Source organism: Hipposideros armiger, unplaced genomic scaffold (assembly GCF_001890085.2).
Source record: "Hipposideros armiger isolate ML-2016 unplaced genomic scaffold, ASM189008v1 scaffold_101, whole genome shotgun sequence".
Classification (NCBI taxonomy): Eukaryota; Metazoa; Chordata; class Mammalia; order Chiroptera; family Hipposideridae; genus Hipposideros; species Hipposideros armiger.
In genome coordinates, this window is record NW_017731451.1 from 3,520,992 (window position 1) to 3,533,602 (window position 12,611).

Here is a 12,611-nt window from a genome sequence, read left to right on the forward strand (position 1 = left end):
AGGTTTTGGTTCACTGAAACATTCATTCGTATACACAGGTATGCATTCCTTAATTCCCCATCATTTAGTGAGTGCTGACAGCATGCCGATTTGGGGGTCAGGTACAGGGTTGACCAAGACAGTCCCTGACCATCAAGTCCCAACCCAAGGCTCAGTTGCCAGGTTTCTCCACAAGACTCTGGAGTCTGGGAAGAGGGGACAAGGACGTTTTTCTCTGTGTAGCTCCTATGACAGTGCCTGAAAGAGTGATAATGTAGGCAGTAACTGGGATTTATTGAGTGGGTGCTCCACAATGTTGAATGAATGAATGAATGAATGAATGCTCAGATTAAGCCTAGTTGATGAGTTAAAGAACTCCCAGCTGAGCCTATGTAACCAAAGGTCTCACCAGGGAATAAAAATGACAACTGTTACGTCTAACTCAATTCTGTTATTGCCCTCTGAAAAAAGTTCTGAATTATTATACTCTGAAGGGTACATTTCTTTCTTCACGTGTCACTTATTATTATGATTTTTTAAATTCCTCCTAGTTGCTCACTGGGATTTTGGCCTTTGTGAGTGGACTGCTAACACTAAAGCTTCCAGAAACCCTTGGGACGCCTCTGGCAACTACCTGGAAGGAGGCCACCGAACTGGATGCGGAAAAAGATAGCAGTTCAGGCAGATTGTTTTCCACAACCAGGAATACTGACGTTGGAGAGAATGGAAGTGATTAGTCCAGGGGATTCTGGCCTTAGTGTGCCTTGTGTGCTGTTTGGCACCTGAAATATTGTTTACTTTAATGCCATTGTATTAGCGAAACATTATTCTCATCTCCCACGTATCATTTACGTCTTTTCAAAAAAAATCTTGTAAGAAAGCTTTAAAACAATTCTTTTGTAAAAGAAATAAAAACCAAGACGAGAATGCTCATTTTTTTCAGACTGCTTTCTTATTGCTACGAAAACCGTTTTCTGTGTTTGTTCTTCTGTGTCATTGTCACCGTTCCCCTCTCACTACCTGAGGGAACACCACACACTCCAGGTCCTCCTCCACCTTTGGCCCTGGACTGACAACTGGAAAGAGGGTGCATGTGAGAGTGTTTCTTTTGACAAAGCCCCTTGAAGATTGTGCTGCTGACTTTCCTTCCCCTCTTATGAGAACCATAGATCTAAATTCAAGTCTTTTTTAGTAATTCCCTGTCAGAGAAATGTTTGTCTTCATAATTTAGCCACAAAAACTATAGCTATAAAAAAAGATACCTTGCTTTTCAGTACTCTGAGTGAAGAGGGCTTGAATGTGTAGACACGTATCTTGATGTTTAGTCCCGTAAAGGGACACACATCTGTTAGGGGCCAGGAGTGAGTTTTCTAGTCTGACATTTTTACTAATTCCTAAATTTACCAAATTCTTTCCACAAGTCTCCTTCAAAGAACAGAGAAGCTGTGGCATTTTAGTGCATTGCAAATTTGTAAAGTTTGCAGATCATCCAGGAAATTGACTTTAAGTATTATGAGGATCTTTTGCCAATGTAAAAAGAAATTTAAACATTCTTGCCTTTTAAAGAAAATAATGTACAGGAAGATTTTACTTTTTTTTTTTTGAGTACTAAATTTTGTTTCCTCAATTTCACTTAAAATCATAATTTGCAAAAACAGTTTAATACCCTGAATATTTCAACTGCAAAATTACATCATACATCATCTCTGTTAAAGGAATGCATTTCAGATAAATTTCCCGTAGGTTTTGGGATTTTCTTTACTATGGTTTCATCAAAAGTTCCTTATTTTTTCTTTGCTTTTGAAATTTAGCTGTTGGATATGTCTTATGTCCAGTGTGTTAGAATTGATGAAGTATTAGTGTTACCTGCAGAGGTAAGTAAAATAAGGATTAAGACAATTATATAGATGCTGTTATTTAAAATCATTGCTAAGGGAAAAAAAGGGTAATTTGACCTGAATCATTTAGGGTTTTCATATTAATTAACTTCCCTGGATAGTTACTCAGTTCTTCACTTGGTCTTTCCACTTTTAAATAAAATGTAAAACCAAATGCCTTTTTCCTTTTGTAAAACAAAACAAAACAAAACAAGAGGATATGAGAAGAGGAAGACATTTCTTTATCCTTCCTCTCATCCCTTATTTTGTCTTTTTCTTTTTTTCTTCATCCTTAGCCTGTTTTCCTACTGTCATTTAGATTTTCCCTGTTAGTTAATATTTGATGTCTTCTGACTTTTAAAACTGTATAAACTTCAGACCCCACAAAAGCTGAACCTGTACCTCCCCTCCCCTGAATCTCTGTTAAGAGGTATGTTGTTAGGAAAGTTCATATTAAAAATATACTTTGAATGTATTCAATTGAATGATCAGTTCTGAGGGGCTTACCTGTCCCCTTTATCTCACCCCTATCAATGGCATATGCAAAGGGGGACTTATATTCTGGTAGGTGGTGAAGAGGACTATTCCTTCATGTAAGATTGTGAAGCTGACTACAGAAGCCAAAGCCTATGGTAACTGCGTCCAACAGTGTCTGGGAGTAGTGGATGTTTATATCTTATCCGAATTTACCAGAAGTCAGTAATAACTGTTCGTTTTATCTCTCAAGTCCACGTGGTACCAGTATTTACTGACAACTGCTAGTTCCTTAAGTAAATTCATTTTCACTGTTCATTCCCTGCCTCTTCCCTACCCTGTCAGAGACCAAACTTGAGAGATTTTCAGAGGTGTTCCAATAAGTCCTGAAAGTCTTATTTTACTAGGAGGAAAGGGTTCAGTTTCAGACTCTGCCCTACCGCGGTGTACCGACAGGGCTCGCCGATGTATCAGAGACTTGAGTGCCCTGAACGCCTCCTCTGCTTCCTTGCACCAACCTGGAGCCACACACTGCTGAGTCCCTGGCCCCCAAAGCCTGGCTTTCTCAGTAACCTGAAGAATTCAAGTGCCGTTGGCTTGAGGCTCTTTATTTACTAGCAGACTAACACACCAGCAAGGCTAACACATCCTGAGCCATTGACAGCCATGCAGAGCAGAGGTGGGCAGGGAGGCCACCATTACTCTGCACAGGTGAGGCTCTGGGCGCCTCCAGAGCCCAAGATAAAAGTTTCTGAAAAATTGTTGGGGAAGAGTATGACACTGAGCTTGCCTGTGGTCTCAGGGAGATCACTTCAACTCTTTGGAGCTCAGCCACTCACCTGTAAAAGGATAACATAAGATGGTCCTTGAGGTTCCTTTTAACTCTCACCCTCAGTGACGCCTGAATCAGTTTTCCTATCAGTTTTCTGAACCATCCCTCATTCACATCATATCACTGCAGTTCTGTGCAGCAGAAAATAAGACACCTATTAGCTGTATTGTATACACAGCTTGCTTGCTTGGTTTCATTTCTAAATGTTTCCTTCTCATCTTCCTGTCAGAGGCAAGTGGAGTCCTGACCTGGGCAGGGAGAAGAAGGAGCCCTCTCAAACGTCTTCCATGGCTCCCATGACTTTTCAGATACAGTCCTCCATCCTAGCTGGATTTCTGGCACTTTCCACACTCTGCTGTCGCACTTACCTCCTCATGTGGCCACCCACCATTTCCTCAGCGCTCTTTCAACTTCCTGCCTCTGCAGCTTTGCTCACACCATTCTCCCTCCCAGTATTTCCTATCTTCCTCGTCTTTGTCCATCCAGTCTCACTGACTGTTTGGAGCCTTCCTCATTTCCCATCCTCTCCCCTGGACTGGCCACTTGGGTCCACCATGCTCCCTCTCTCCTGGGTCCTCACAGCACCTACAGGGCTGCTTATTAGAGGACTGTCTTATCCTGCCTTGTTTCCTTTCTCAAAGGAAATTACATCATTTTAGAACTTCTTAAATCTCTTGTAGTCCGTGCAACATGGCCTGGACAGAGTGATGACTCAGCAAATGTTTGTTGATTGACTTGATAGTAGGTGTTCAATAAAAAATATAGACCACCTTACAGAGAATTTTACATATCTTAACTCAGCAGATGTTCACAACACCTTGTAAAAGAAATCTTAGTTCAATCACGGTTTTCAAATGGGGAAACAAACTCAGAAGTTAGGTGATTTGCTCAAGGTGAAACAGACAGATCTCCTCACACAGAAGCGTGTGTTTTGGGGGAGACCTTGAGCTTTGGAGACTGACATTCAGACTGGGCTTTGCCACTTAAGAAACCTTGGGCCATACCTTATTTTCTTGGAGCCCCAATTTACTCATCTATAGAATGGTGATAACAATAATGCCTACTTCATTTTGGTGGTTGTGCTATAGTGTGTCATGCAGTGTCTAGTATATGGTTAAGGCTAAATACATACTAGTTACAATATTATCATCATTATTTTGTTACACCAAACTGCTTCCCTATAAACAAATTTGTTGATTGTAAAGTATCTGCCACACGGTGGACACTCAGCAAATACTTGACTATGTGGGATAAAGAATCATTTGGTTTTTGTTTCCTTCATTTGTTTTTATCCTACATTATTTCCTAAATAATTTTTCCAACTGCAATCAGGCCACCATCTCAGTGATCAACAACATTATTCTGCCCTTCCCCACTCCCACACCCCCTTCCACCCAGCTGACCCAGCAGAGGCAGGCACCAATGGGAGATGGGTAGATAACTCTGGGCAGCCAAATGAGGAAACCAGGGTTGGCTTCTGCTCAGAACTTGCTGGGAGTTGGACAGGTCCACTCGTTATTACCATGCCTACAAATCAACTGGAGAAATCCGAGGCTGGTGACCAGATGGAGAGTTTGTAAACTAGAAAGAGAAGAGCTGCCAAGAACGGACCCGCTCCCAGGGCTTGGCAGAGCCACAGCTACATGAAGCTTACAAGATGAGGTCAATGTCTCCTTTCTCCAGGAGAATAAGTGACACAGGCATTTGGGCCAATGGAGAGTCAGATTAGAGGGAGTGTCCTTCATACTTTCCCCAATGGGAAGCAGTTTTGCTTTCCCTCTGTCTCTCTGGGCACTAGACCAACCACTCACTGGGAAAACAAGTGTTGGTGCCAGAGCCTTTTGTGGGTTCCAGGCTGCGTTTGCAGAGACAGGTACTGGAATCCTCTTGCTTGTGGCTCGGGGGTCATTCTTCCGGTAGTTCGGGAGTTTGGGGTATGTCTTAATGGGATCAGGTGACAGTGATTCACAGGTCCCTGGGCCAGGCTGTAGCCACCTTGCTGGCTCACGTTTCTTCTCCCTGGCAGCTGGTTATTCTCAGCCATGGGTTACTTTCCCTTTCAACTTAATTTATTAGAACTATTTTGAGGAAGTTGCTGGGCAGGGAGGCCGGTGTGAAATAGGCAAATCAGTAAGGGATTAGGTGGCTGCTTTCTGCCTCCAGGAGACACGTGCAGGGCTGCTTGCCCGCTTCATTGGCCTACTTCTTGCCTTGGACTCTTCCCTTCTCTCTCCTCTGCTCTGGCAATCCTACTCCTTTTTAGCTAGCCAGCCCATTGGGGAGCAGTCAGACTAACTAATGGCTGAGGAAATGTACTATTTAAGAAACAGAAATTAAACGCAGGAAACCGGGCTGGCCGAGTGGCTCAGTTGGTTAAGAGCTCGCTCAAGAGTGTGAGCTCTGAGCAACAGCGGTTCAATGCCCGGCCCAAGCTGAGCTGCCATGGAGCTGCCAACAGGTGGCAGGATGGCTCAGCTAAAAAAACCCAAAGCAACCCAGTAAACCTCATTGGAGGACTAAAACATCACAGTGCCAGAGACCTTCAGAGCTGGAAGAGACCATTGCCAGCCGAGCCCTACCAGCTATGCCCTGCTCACAGCAACAGAAGAAGCTTCCCACTTCTCCTGAGGAAAGGGGAATTTTACATGCAGGTGGCCATGATTTGTATCACATGACTTGTTTATTGCTGATGCCAAGGGCCAATTTACAGGCTGTTTTAGCCCGATAAGTTGGCCTGGTGCTAAAACTTTGTCTGATAGGGATGGCAATGATCAACTGGACTAATTGCATTTTCTCTCTCTGGAGTTTCAACCTGAGACCCACAGACAGAGTTAGAGAGTGGGATCAGAACTGGAAAGACAACAAGGAAGCAATGGTGGAGCAGGGCTCACCTGACTGTGGAGCAGGGCTCAGTGGTGAGGGATGGGAGAGTGCTGAGCCCTCCTCAACCTTCTGGTTCCCACACTGGGTGCCAGTCTCAGGCTGCCCAGGCCAAGTTCTTGGACGCTTGCCTCCTGCATTCCATACAGATTCTCAGAAAGAGCCCTCTTTGTGAGACAACCTCAGTGGGTCTCTCTTATTTACCACCCATAGGAGCTAAGAAGAATTCATCTGGCCTGGTTTACAGACAAGGGAATCGAGGCCAGGAGACCATGGGCTGCTCCCCAGGTTATGGAGTCAGCTCTTGGGTCCACCAAGGAATTCAGATTCCTTACCTGAAAAGCCTGCTTGTAGAGAGTGGGGTTTCAGGTGTAGGGTAGGGGTGAGCATGAGAATGTGGGGATGGGGGAAGCAGTGACAGAGGCAGGGAAGGGGTTGGGCAGAGTTAGTTTCCAGTTAGAGGACCAGGAGAGGAGATGGCGAGCTCAGTCGTTCATACTTTCTGTGACGTTGGTAGAATTAGAAACCAACATGTAGGCAGTAAAGCTGAATTCTAAATTGCCCGTGCATCCTGTCCTCTCAGTGACTGTTCCTCAGGAGGCTTTTGCAGCGCACATCTACCTTGCTCCCCTCACCAACCTCCGCCTAGGTTGTGCCCACAGTGAAAGTCGTTTAGGAAAGGGGTCAGAGTGAGTAGAAATCTCCCCCCAAATGCAAACCTGTTACCTGTCATGTGTTCTAGAGGCAACTACAGGCCGGGTTTGCATTGATGTCTAGAACTCCATCGAAAGTTTATTGCTCATACCCTGACACTTAATGGAAAGAGAGCTTACAGAGACCTCTCTTTATTCTAAGAGAAACACTGACAGGCAAGGTCTTAGCTTGAGAGGCTGCTGACCTCAGGGCCAGACTTGGCACTGGCTAGAAGAATCCCTAAAACAGGGCTGACAGCTGGACTCTTCTCTCCTCACAGGCCCATGGACACAGTCCGGATTGCCGTTGTGGGGGCAGGCGTGATGGGGCTCTCCACTGCCCTGTGCATTTCCAAGCTGGTCCCACAATGTTCCATCACGGTCATTTCCGACAAGTTCAGTCCTGATACCACGAGTGATGTGGCACCTGGAATCCTTATTCCCCATGCTTATCCAGGTGAGAGGGATTTTTGCTCCTCTGTCAGAGGTAGATGTTAGGGAGAATGATGTTAGTGGAATTCTGTTGACAAAGACAGCTGGATGTGCGTGTAAGTGTAACGTACACTTTTAATATCTTGTTGGTTCATCTGTCAGGAAAGTTTCAATTATGCTGTAGGACAAGAATAACCTCCAACCGTAACAGCTTAAAAAGCAAAGGTTTATTTCGTGCTCACAGTATATGTTGATTGAGTATTAATAAGGGATCTACTCATGACTCAGGGACCTAAGCTGATGAAGCAGCTGCTGTCTTGAATGTCCTTATTATCTGTGACTGGGGAAAAAGAGCTTGGGTGGTGGGGGGTGGGGGGGCCTCACCTCTGCAATGAAAAGACCTGGCCAAGGAGTGACTTTTATCACGTGTGATGACAGCTCATTGGCCAGTGCTTCCAACGCTCCCACCCCTCAAAAAGAGGCCCGGAAGTGCAATTCTGTAAGGATCCCAGAAGGTGAAGAGCCAGAAGTCTTTGGTGAACAGCACTAATGAGTACCACAACTGGTAGTGCTAAGTCTTTCCATTTGAACCAGTAATGACAGTCAAGTCAGAAACGGCTTGTATGTAATTGGACTAAAATCATCCTCACTTCTCAGCCAGTATAAAAACAATCAGTCAATATGTATTCAGGGCTACAGATGCATTGATTTTTTTTTCAAGGCTATGCATCCTTTCCATTCTGTATTTTCCACATGAAATTGGAGAAGGCAAAAAGCATTAACTAGACACCAAAATCACTTTGCAGCTGATGAGGTTTATAGTCACTATTTCCTTTCACCTTCTCATTTCCATTCTCTTTTTCCCCATTTAATTTTAGTCATAATTTTTAGTCAAAGTTATACATGCACATAGTTTAAACAATCAAATGGTTATAAAGTTTATTACAAAAAGCAGCAATATGGACTGTGAACATTGCCCTGTCCATTTAATCTGGAAACTCATGCTCTTTCAAGCAGTTTTGAGTTACTCATTTATTGACTCCTCCCTCCTGATGTCTCTCTCTCTCTCTCTCTCTCTCTAATTGCTATTAGGCTGGGCCTCCTGGGCTGGAACTCCAATTCTTTTAGCTTCCCCACCTCCTCCTATTTCTACTTCTTTCTCTTTTTATTTTACTTTCTGGGAGATTTTACACATTTTGTCTTTTACCTTGCTGGTGACTTTTTTTTGTTTTTACTCTAGCATTTTTAATATTCCAAAGCTCTTTTTTATTCTCTAAATTTTTCCTTTGCTATAACACCCTATTTGTGTTCTATGCTGCAATATCTTATCTTTTGAAGATAATAACTTTAGAAGTTTCTTCTCCTTGTATAGTTTTTGTTGTCTCCAAGTTGTGTTGTTTTGTGGGTTGTTCTCATTTTTCATGTTGCAGGTTTTCCTTGGGCCATGTGGTCATTTTTACCTGTCTGCCAACAGTTAAGAGCAGGATGCTAAACAGCTGGTGGGAATTTCCGAGCGCTTGCATAGGGCTTGTTGCCTTGAGCTTCACTAGAGAGAGATGTCAGAGCTGTTTAGTCCGGGAACCTCTGATGTCAGTATGTTTAAGTCTTTCTTTTGGGGCAGGTCATGTTTGCCAGAGAAGAGGCCTCCAGTCCCCTGGCTGGTAAGGGTGAAGACCTGGCAGGGGAAGAAGAGGGCTGGGGTCTAAGTGTCTGGTTTGAATGTGTTTTCTTAACCCCCCTCTTTTCAGCATGGCATCCCTGTCTTTGCCTATACGTGGTGTTTCCCAGTTCAGACACCCTCCTGTTTTACCTAACAGAGAATAAACCCATCTTTTGCTAGGATGAGGAGGGAATATCTTGGCATTGCAGGTCCAGGAAATTGGCTTTATCAGAACCTATAATGCTGGTGTACCTTCTGGGAGCTGCCTTGCCACAAGCACAGGAGGCTGGTGTGTTTGCATAATGCTGCTTTACGCTGGGTGCCTTTCTCGTGACCAGAGTTCTTATGTCCATTTTTTAGGAGCCCCTTTGCTTGCACCAGGCCCAGGTGAGTGGCCACAGGTAGCCTGATAGTCATGGATAATCACCTTTAAAGGAGGATCATCTGAGAGTTCATCCAGGTCACTGAGGCCCAAGCTCACACTCTGGTCAGGTGGTGGGGGCCCTGGATCAGGGCCTTTCTCTCTGGTGCTGCTAGATAAAGACTCTGGCCTTCTCTCTTTCAGACCAGCCCAGTATATATACATATCTTCTGTACTCATGAATGTCAACACCTCATGGGGACCATACTGGTCTTATAGGGTTATTGTGAAGATTAAATGTGAAGATTACATGTAACGCATTTAGAACAGTGCCTGGGTCACAGAAAGCACTATATCAGCATCTGATACTGTTATTACCATCACTCTGGCTACAATTTTCTTTTACCAGCACTTGAACATGAATTAGGTCAGCAGACATGCTCTACCCACTGTCGAACTGGAATTGTCTGTTCTTTTGGGATGATTTCTGTAGCATGTGAATCTCCATCACTGTTTTGTTTTTAAGGCTCGGGGTGGGAACAGAGGGATGTATTTCAATACAGCCCTATACACTGGCCTAGATTATTGGGGTACAATCCATAGAGGTCTAATTTAGTTTTCTTTGCAGCTTATTGTTTATTTCTTCCTTTTGTCTCTACCAGTGGCCCCAGTCTGCAATTTTAGAATACAGTGTTGAGTTCACATGGGCACGTGTTTAAAGATGACAGCCCAGACCCACTCCTAAAGAATTATTTATGGACTTTTTAAGCTTTAAACCCTGAAATGCCCTCATTGATCTGGGGGCAGGATGACTCTAGGGGCCTGTTCACCTCTACTTTGAACTCCAGGAAGTCTCTCCAAGCAGAGCTGACTCAACATCCTCTCTGCCTCCGTTCCCTCATTTCCTCTGTGGCTGCCGCCATAGTAGCCCTTTAGATGACTGTTCTCCAACTCCTGGCCTGACCCTGGACTCTCTCTCATGAACCTTTCCCAGGAATCAGACGGCCAAATACTTCACCCACAGTTGAATTTATCTGTGCCTACAGCAGACACTCTTATTTTGGTGCTTGAGCCCTGACCCTTATTTCCTCCCTGACAGGACTGGTACCCTTCTAGAAGCTGAGTCCAGGTCCAATATCTTGAGCTCTGGCAGGGATGCCCGGGAAATAGAGAGCACTGGCCCACAGGACTCTGACCGACAGGTAGTGCCTGGTGTGGTCCCTGCACATCTCTGCTGACCTTAGAAATGCTATTCTATGCTGGTCCATGGTTCCATGGAGTGGAGGGGGCTGGAGGTAATGGCTGGGGCTGCAGGGAGCCCTTCCCAAGGAGCTAACCTCTGCAACGCAGGCCTTGTTTCCTTGTACCAGGAGGGTGAGCTCCATGGGCTTCCCATTGATGTGCAGTGTATCCTCTGTCCTGGCGGACCTGGGCCCCACAGATCTCCCCTTGTCATCCACCATGTTTTCAGCCCCCAGGAAAAAGGCCCTGAGTTCTTTCTCCTATTGTTTCTACTGTATGGCCAGCTGGATGCCTCAGCCATGAACTAACTTTTGCTCAGATTGGTTATGGACCCTTCGAAGACCTCTGGAATATACCTGGTGCCTCAAACCACCTGCCAGCTGGCTCACATGTCAGATCTTGCCCTGATTTGTTGGTTTCCCCTCTGTCGATTAATCATGATATGAATGGATGCTGACAGCATGTGTCAACATTCAAAACTTTGGTTGCTGATATATCCTCTGCCACAGTGCGGTCCATTATCTAAATGTTCCTCCTCACGTCTTTACTTTTTGCCAGTTTTTAGGAAGGTGCTTATCTGGAGCATAGTCATTATCATCATCTTCCTTTATGTTCCACTTTGCTTTTCTCCATGATTACAGAAACACCCATTCACAAGCAGAAGCAGTGGTTTAGAGAGACGTTTGACCACTTATTTGCAATTGCCAATTCTGCAGAAGCTGGAGAGGCTGGTGTTCATCTGATATCTGGGTAAGAGAGGAAATCTGAAGTTATTTTAGAATTTAGAATTATCTTAACAGATTTTAGAATTTTACATAAACTATTATTATTTACTCTGACTAGAATGCTGACCTAGAAGCAGGAGAATTTAGAATATTTTAGGCTTTACTGCAAAGAATTCAAGAAAGACAAATTATAGTGTTAGATTTTTTAACAATAAACAATCATTACAGCTTCTCATCACAAATACTATTTTGAGTTTCCTCAGGGGTTATGCAGTGATTTGCAAATATGGCTGAAAAAATATGTCAGGTAAGCAATGAGCTTGAGTTATGTGGGGATGATGTGGCTGATGGAAAGCAAACAGGTGTGATGTTGGAATGGGTGCAGAGATCCAAAATATAGGGACATCTTATATATGTAGTGTCCTTGGAGAATTAGATGTTCCAAAAAAGTAAATTTTGTAGGTCACTATAGTTACCTTATAGTTATCTCTGAAATGGTTAGCACACTTCTTTTTGATCCTGATTTCTGATTTGAGGAGCATGCATCATTAAACAAAAGAATTTAAAAATAAATCCTATGTAACATTTCTAACACAAATTAGCACTTAAACTGTGACAATATATTTCTATATCTTCTTAAACAGAGATCACTAACCAGTATCACCCTCAACTTATGCCTTTTACTTTCTGACATAGCCTGTACGTCGTCTGTGTTATCTTGTGTGAGAACACAGTCATGCCCGACAGTCTTCTGAAGAGCAGAAGGATGTGTGCCTTTTGCTAAATTCTCAAGTTCACTGCATCTTTTGTGTTGTTTCTAAAAAAAGCAAAGCAAAGCTGTCCTCTCTCCTCTTTTGAGATCAGGCAGCTGCTGACATTTTCTGCTGGTGAACATACCTATACCAAGCAGGTTTCTACCCTTTTCCTCATCTTGCCTTCTCTCATCATCACAAACATCAAATGATGTTGACATCATTAATTTCCCAAAGTCCCTGTCCAAAGTAGCAACCTTCACTTTTCTACCTTCTGAAGATGGATTGATGTTACATCTCTCCAAAGCAGCTGATGAGTTACACAGAAAAAAATCGTTCTCATTGATATATGGCCACACTTCGTTTTTGTACAAAACCAACATGACCCAGTCTAATTCACAAACTTCGGCTCTAAGTAATTTTTGGAAACAGTTATATCCAAAATTGAAATATCCTTTCAAGAGTAAAACTTGGCCACCGTTGAGGATATTAAAAAGAATGTACTTTAAGCTATTCTAAAGAGGGATATTTATTTTCTCAGATGAATGATTTTTATCCCACTTGCTTCCAAAAAGGATTTGGATCAGTCAAGCAAAGACAAGGGCACAATGTCCTGTGCATATAGCCTTATTTATCCATTTATCCCCTCAAAACAGTTTTTCAACATTCACCAGTATCAAGTACTCTCCTAGGTATTAGGGATAT

The 12,611-nt window shown here is 43.6% G+C and overlaps 2 protein-coding genes across 4 annotated transcripts in view; both read left to right on the forward strand.

Moving 5' to 3' along the window:
- Positions 1 to 861, forward strand: part of SLC22A16 (solute carrier family 22 member 16) — a 35,619-nt gene extending 34,758 nt beyond the window's left edge. Inside the window, exon 8 of the mRNA XM_019646334.1 lies at positions 531 to 861. Coding sequence (XP_019501879.1) covers positions 531 to 716 — 186 coding nt within the window. The 3' untranslated portion in view covers positions 717 to 861. The remainder of the gene's footprint in view (positions 1 to 530) is intronic.
- Positions 862 to 4,895: 4,034 nt separating this feature from the next.
- The window catches only part of DDO (D-aspartate oxidase), a 30,214-nt gene continuing 22,498 nt past the window's right edge, over positions 4,896 to 12,611 (forward strand). The window contains exons 1-3 of one of the 3 annotated variants that reach the window (XM_019646331.1): positions 4,931 to 5,035; positions 7,016 to 7,191; positions 11,071 to 11,179. In XM_019646331.1, the coding sequence (XP_019501876.1) occupies positions 7,020 to 7,191; positions 11,071 to 11,179 (281 nt within the window). In that variant the 5' untranslated portion in view covers positions 4,931 to 5,035; positions 7,016 to 7,019. Of the gene's footprint in view, positions 5,036 to 7,015; positions 7,192 to 11,070; positions 11,180 to 12,611 lie in introns of all 3 variants that reach the window. The other 2 variants (XM_019646332.1, XM_019646330.1) reach the window with 2 other exon arrangements.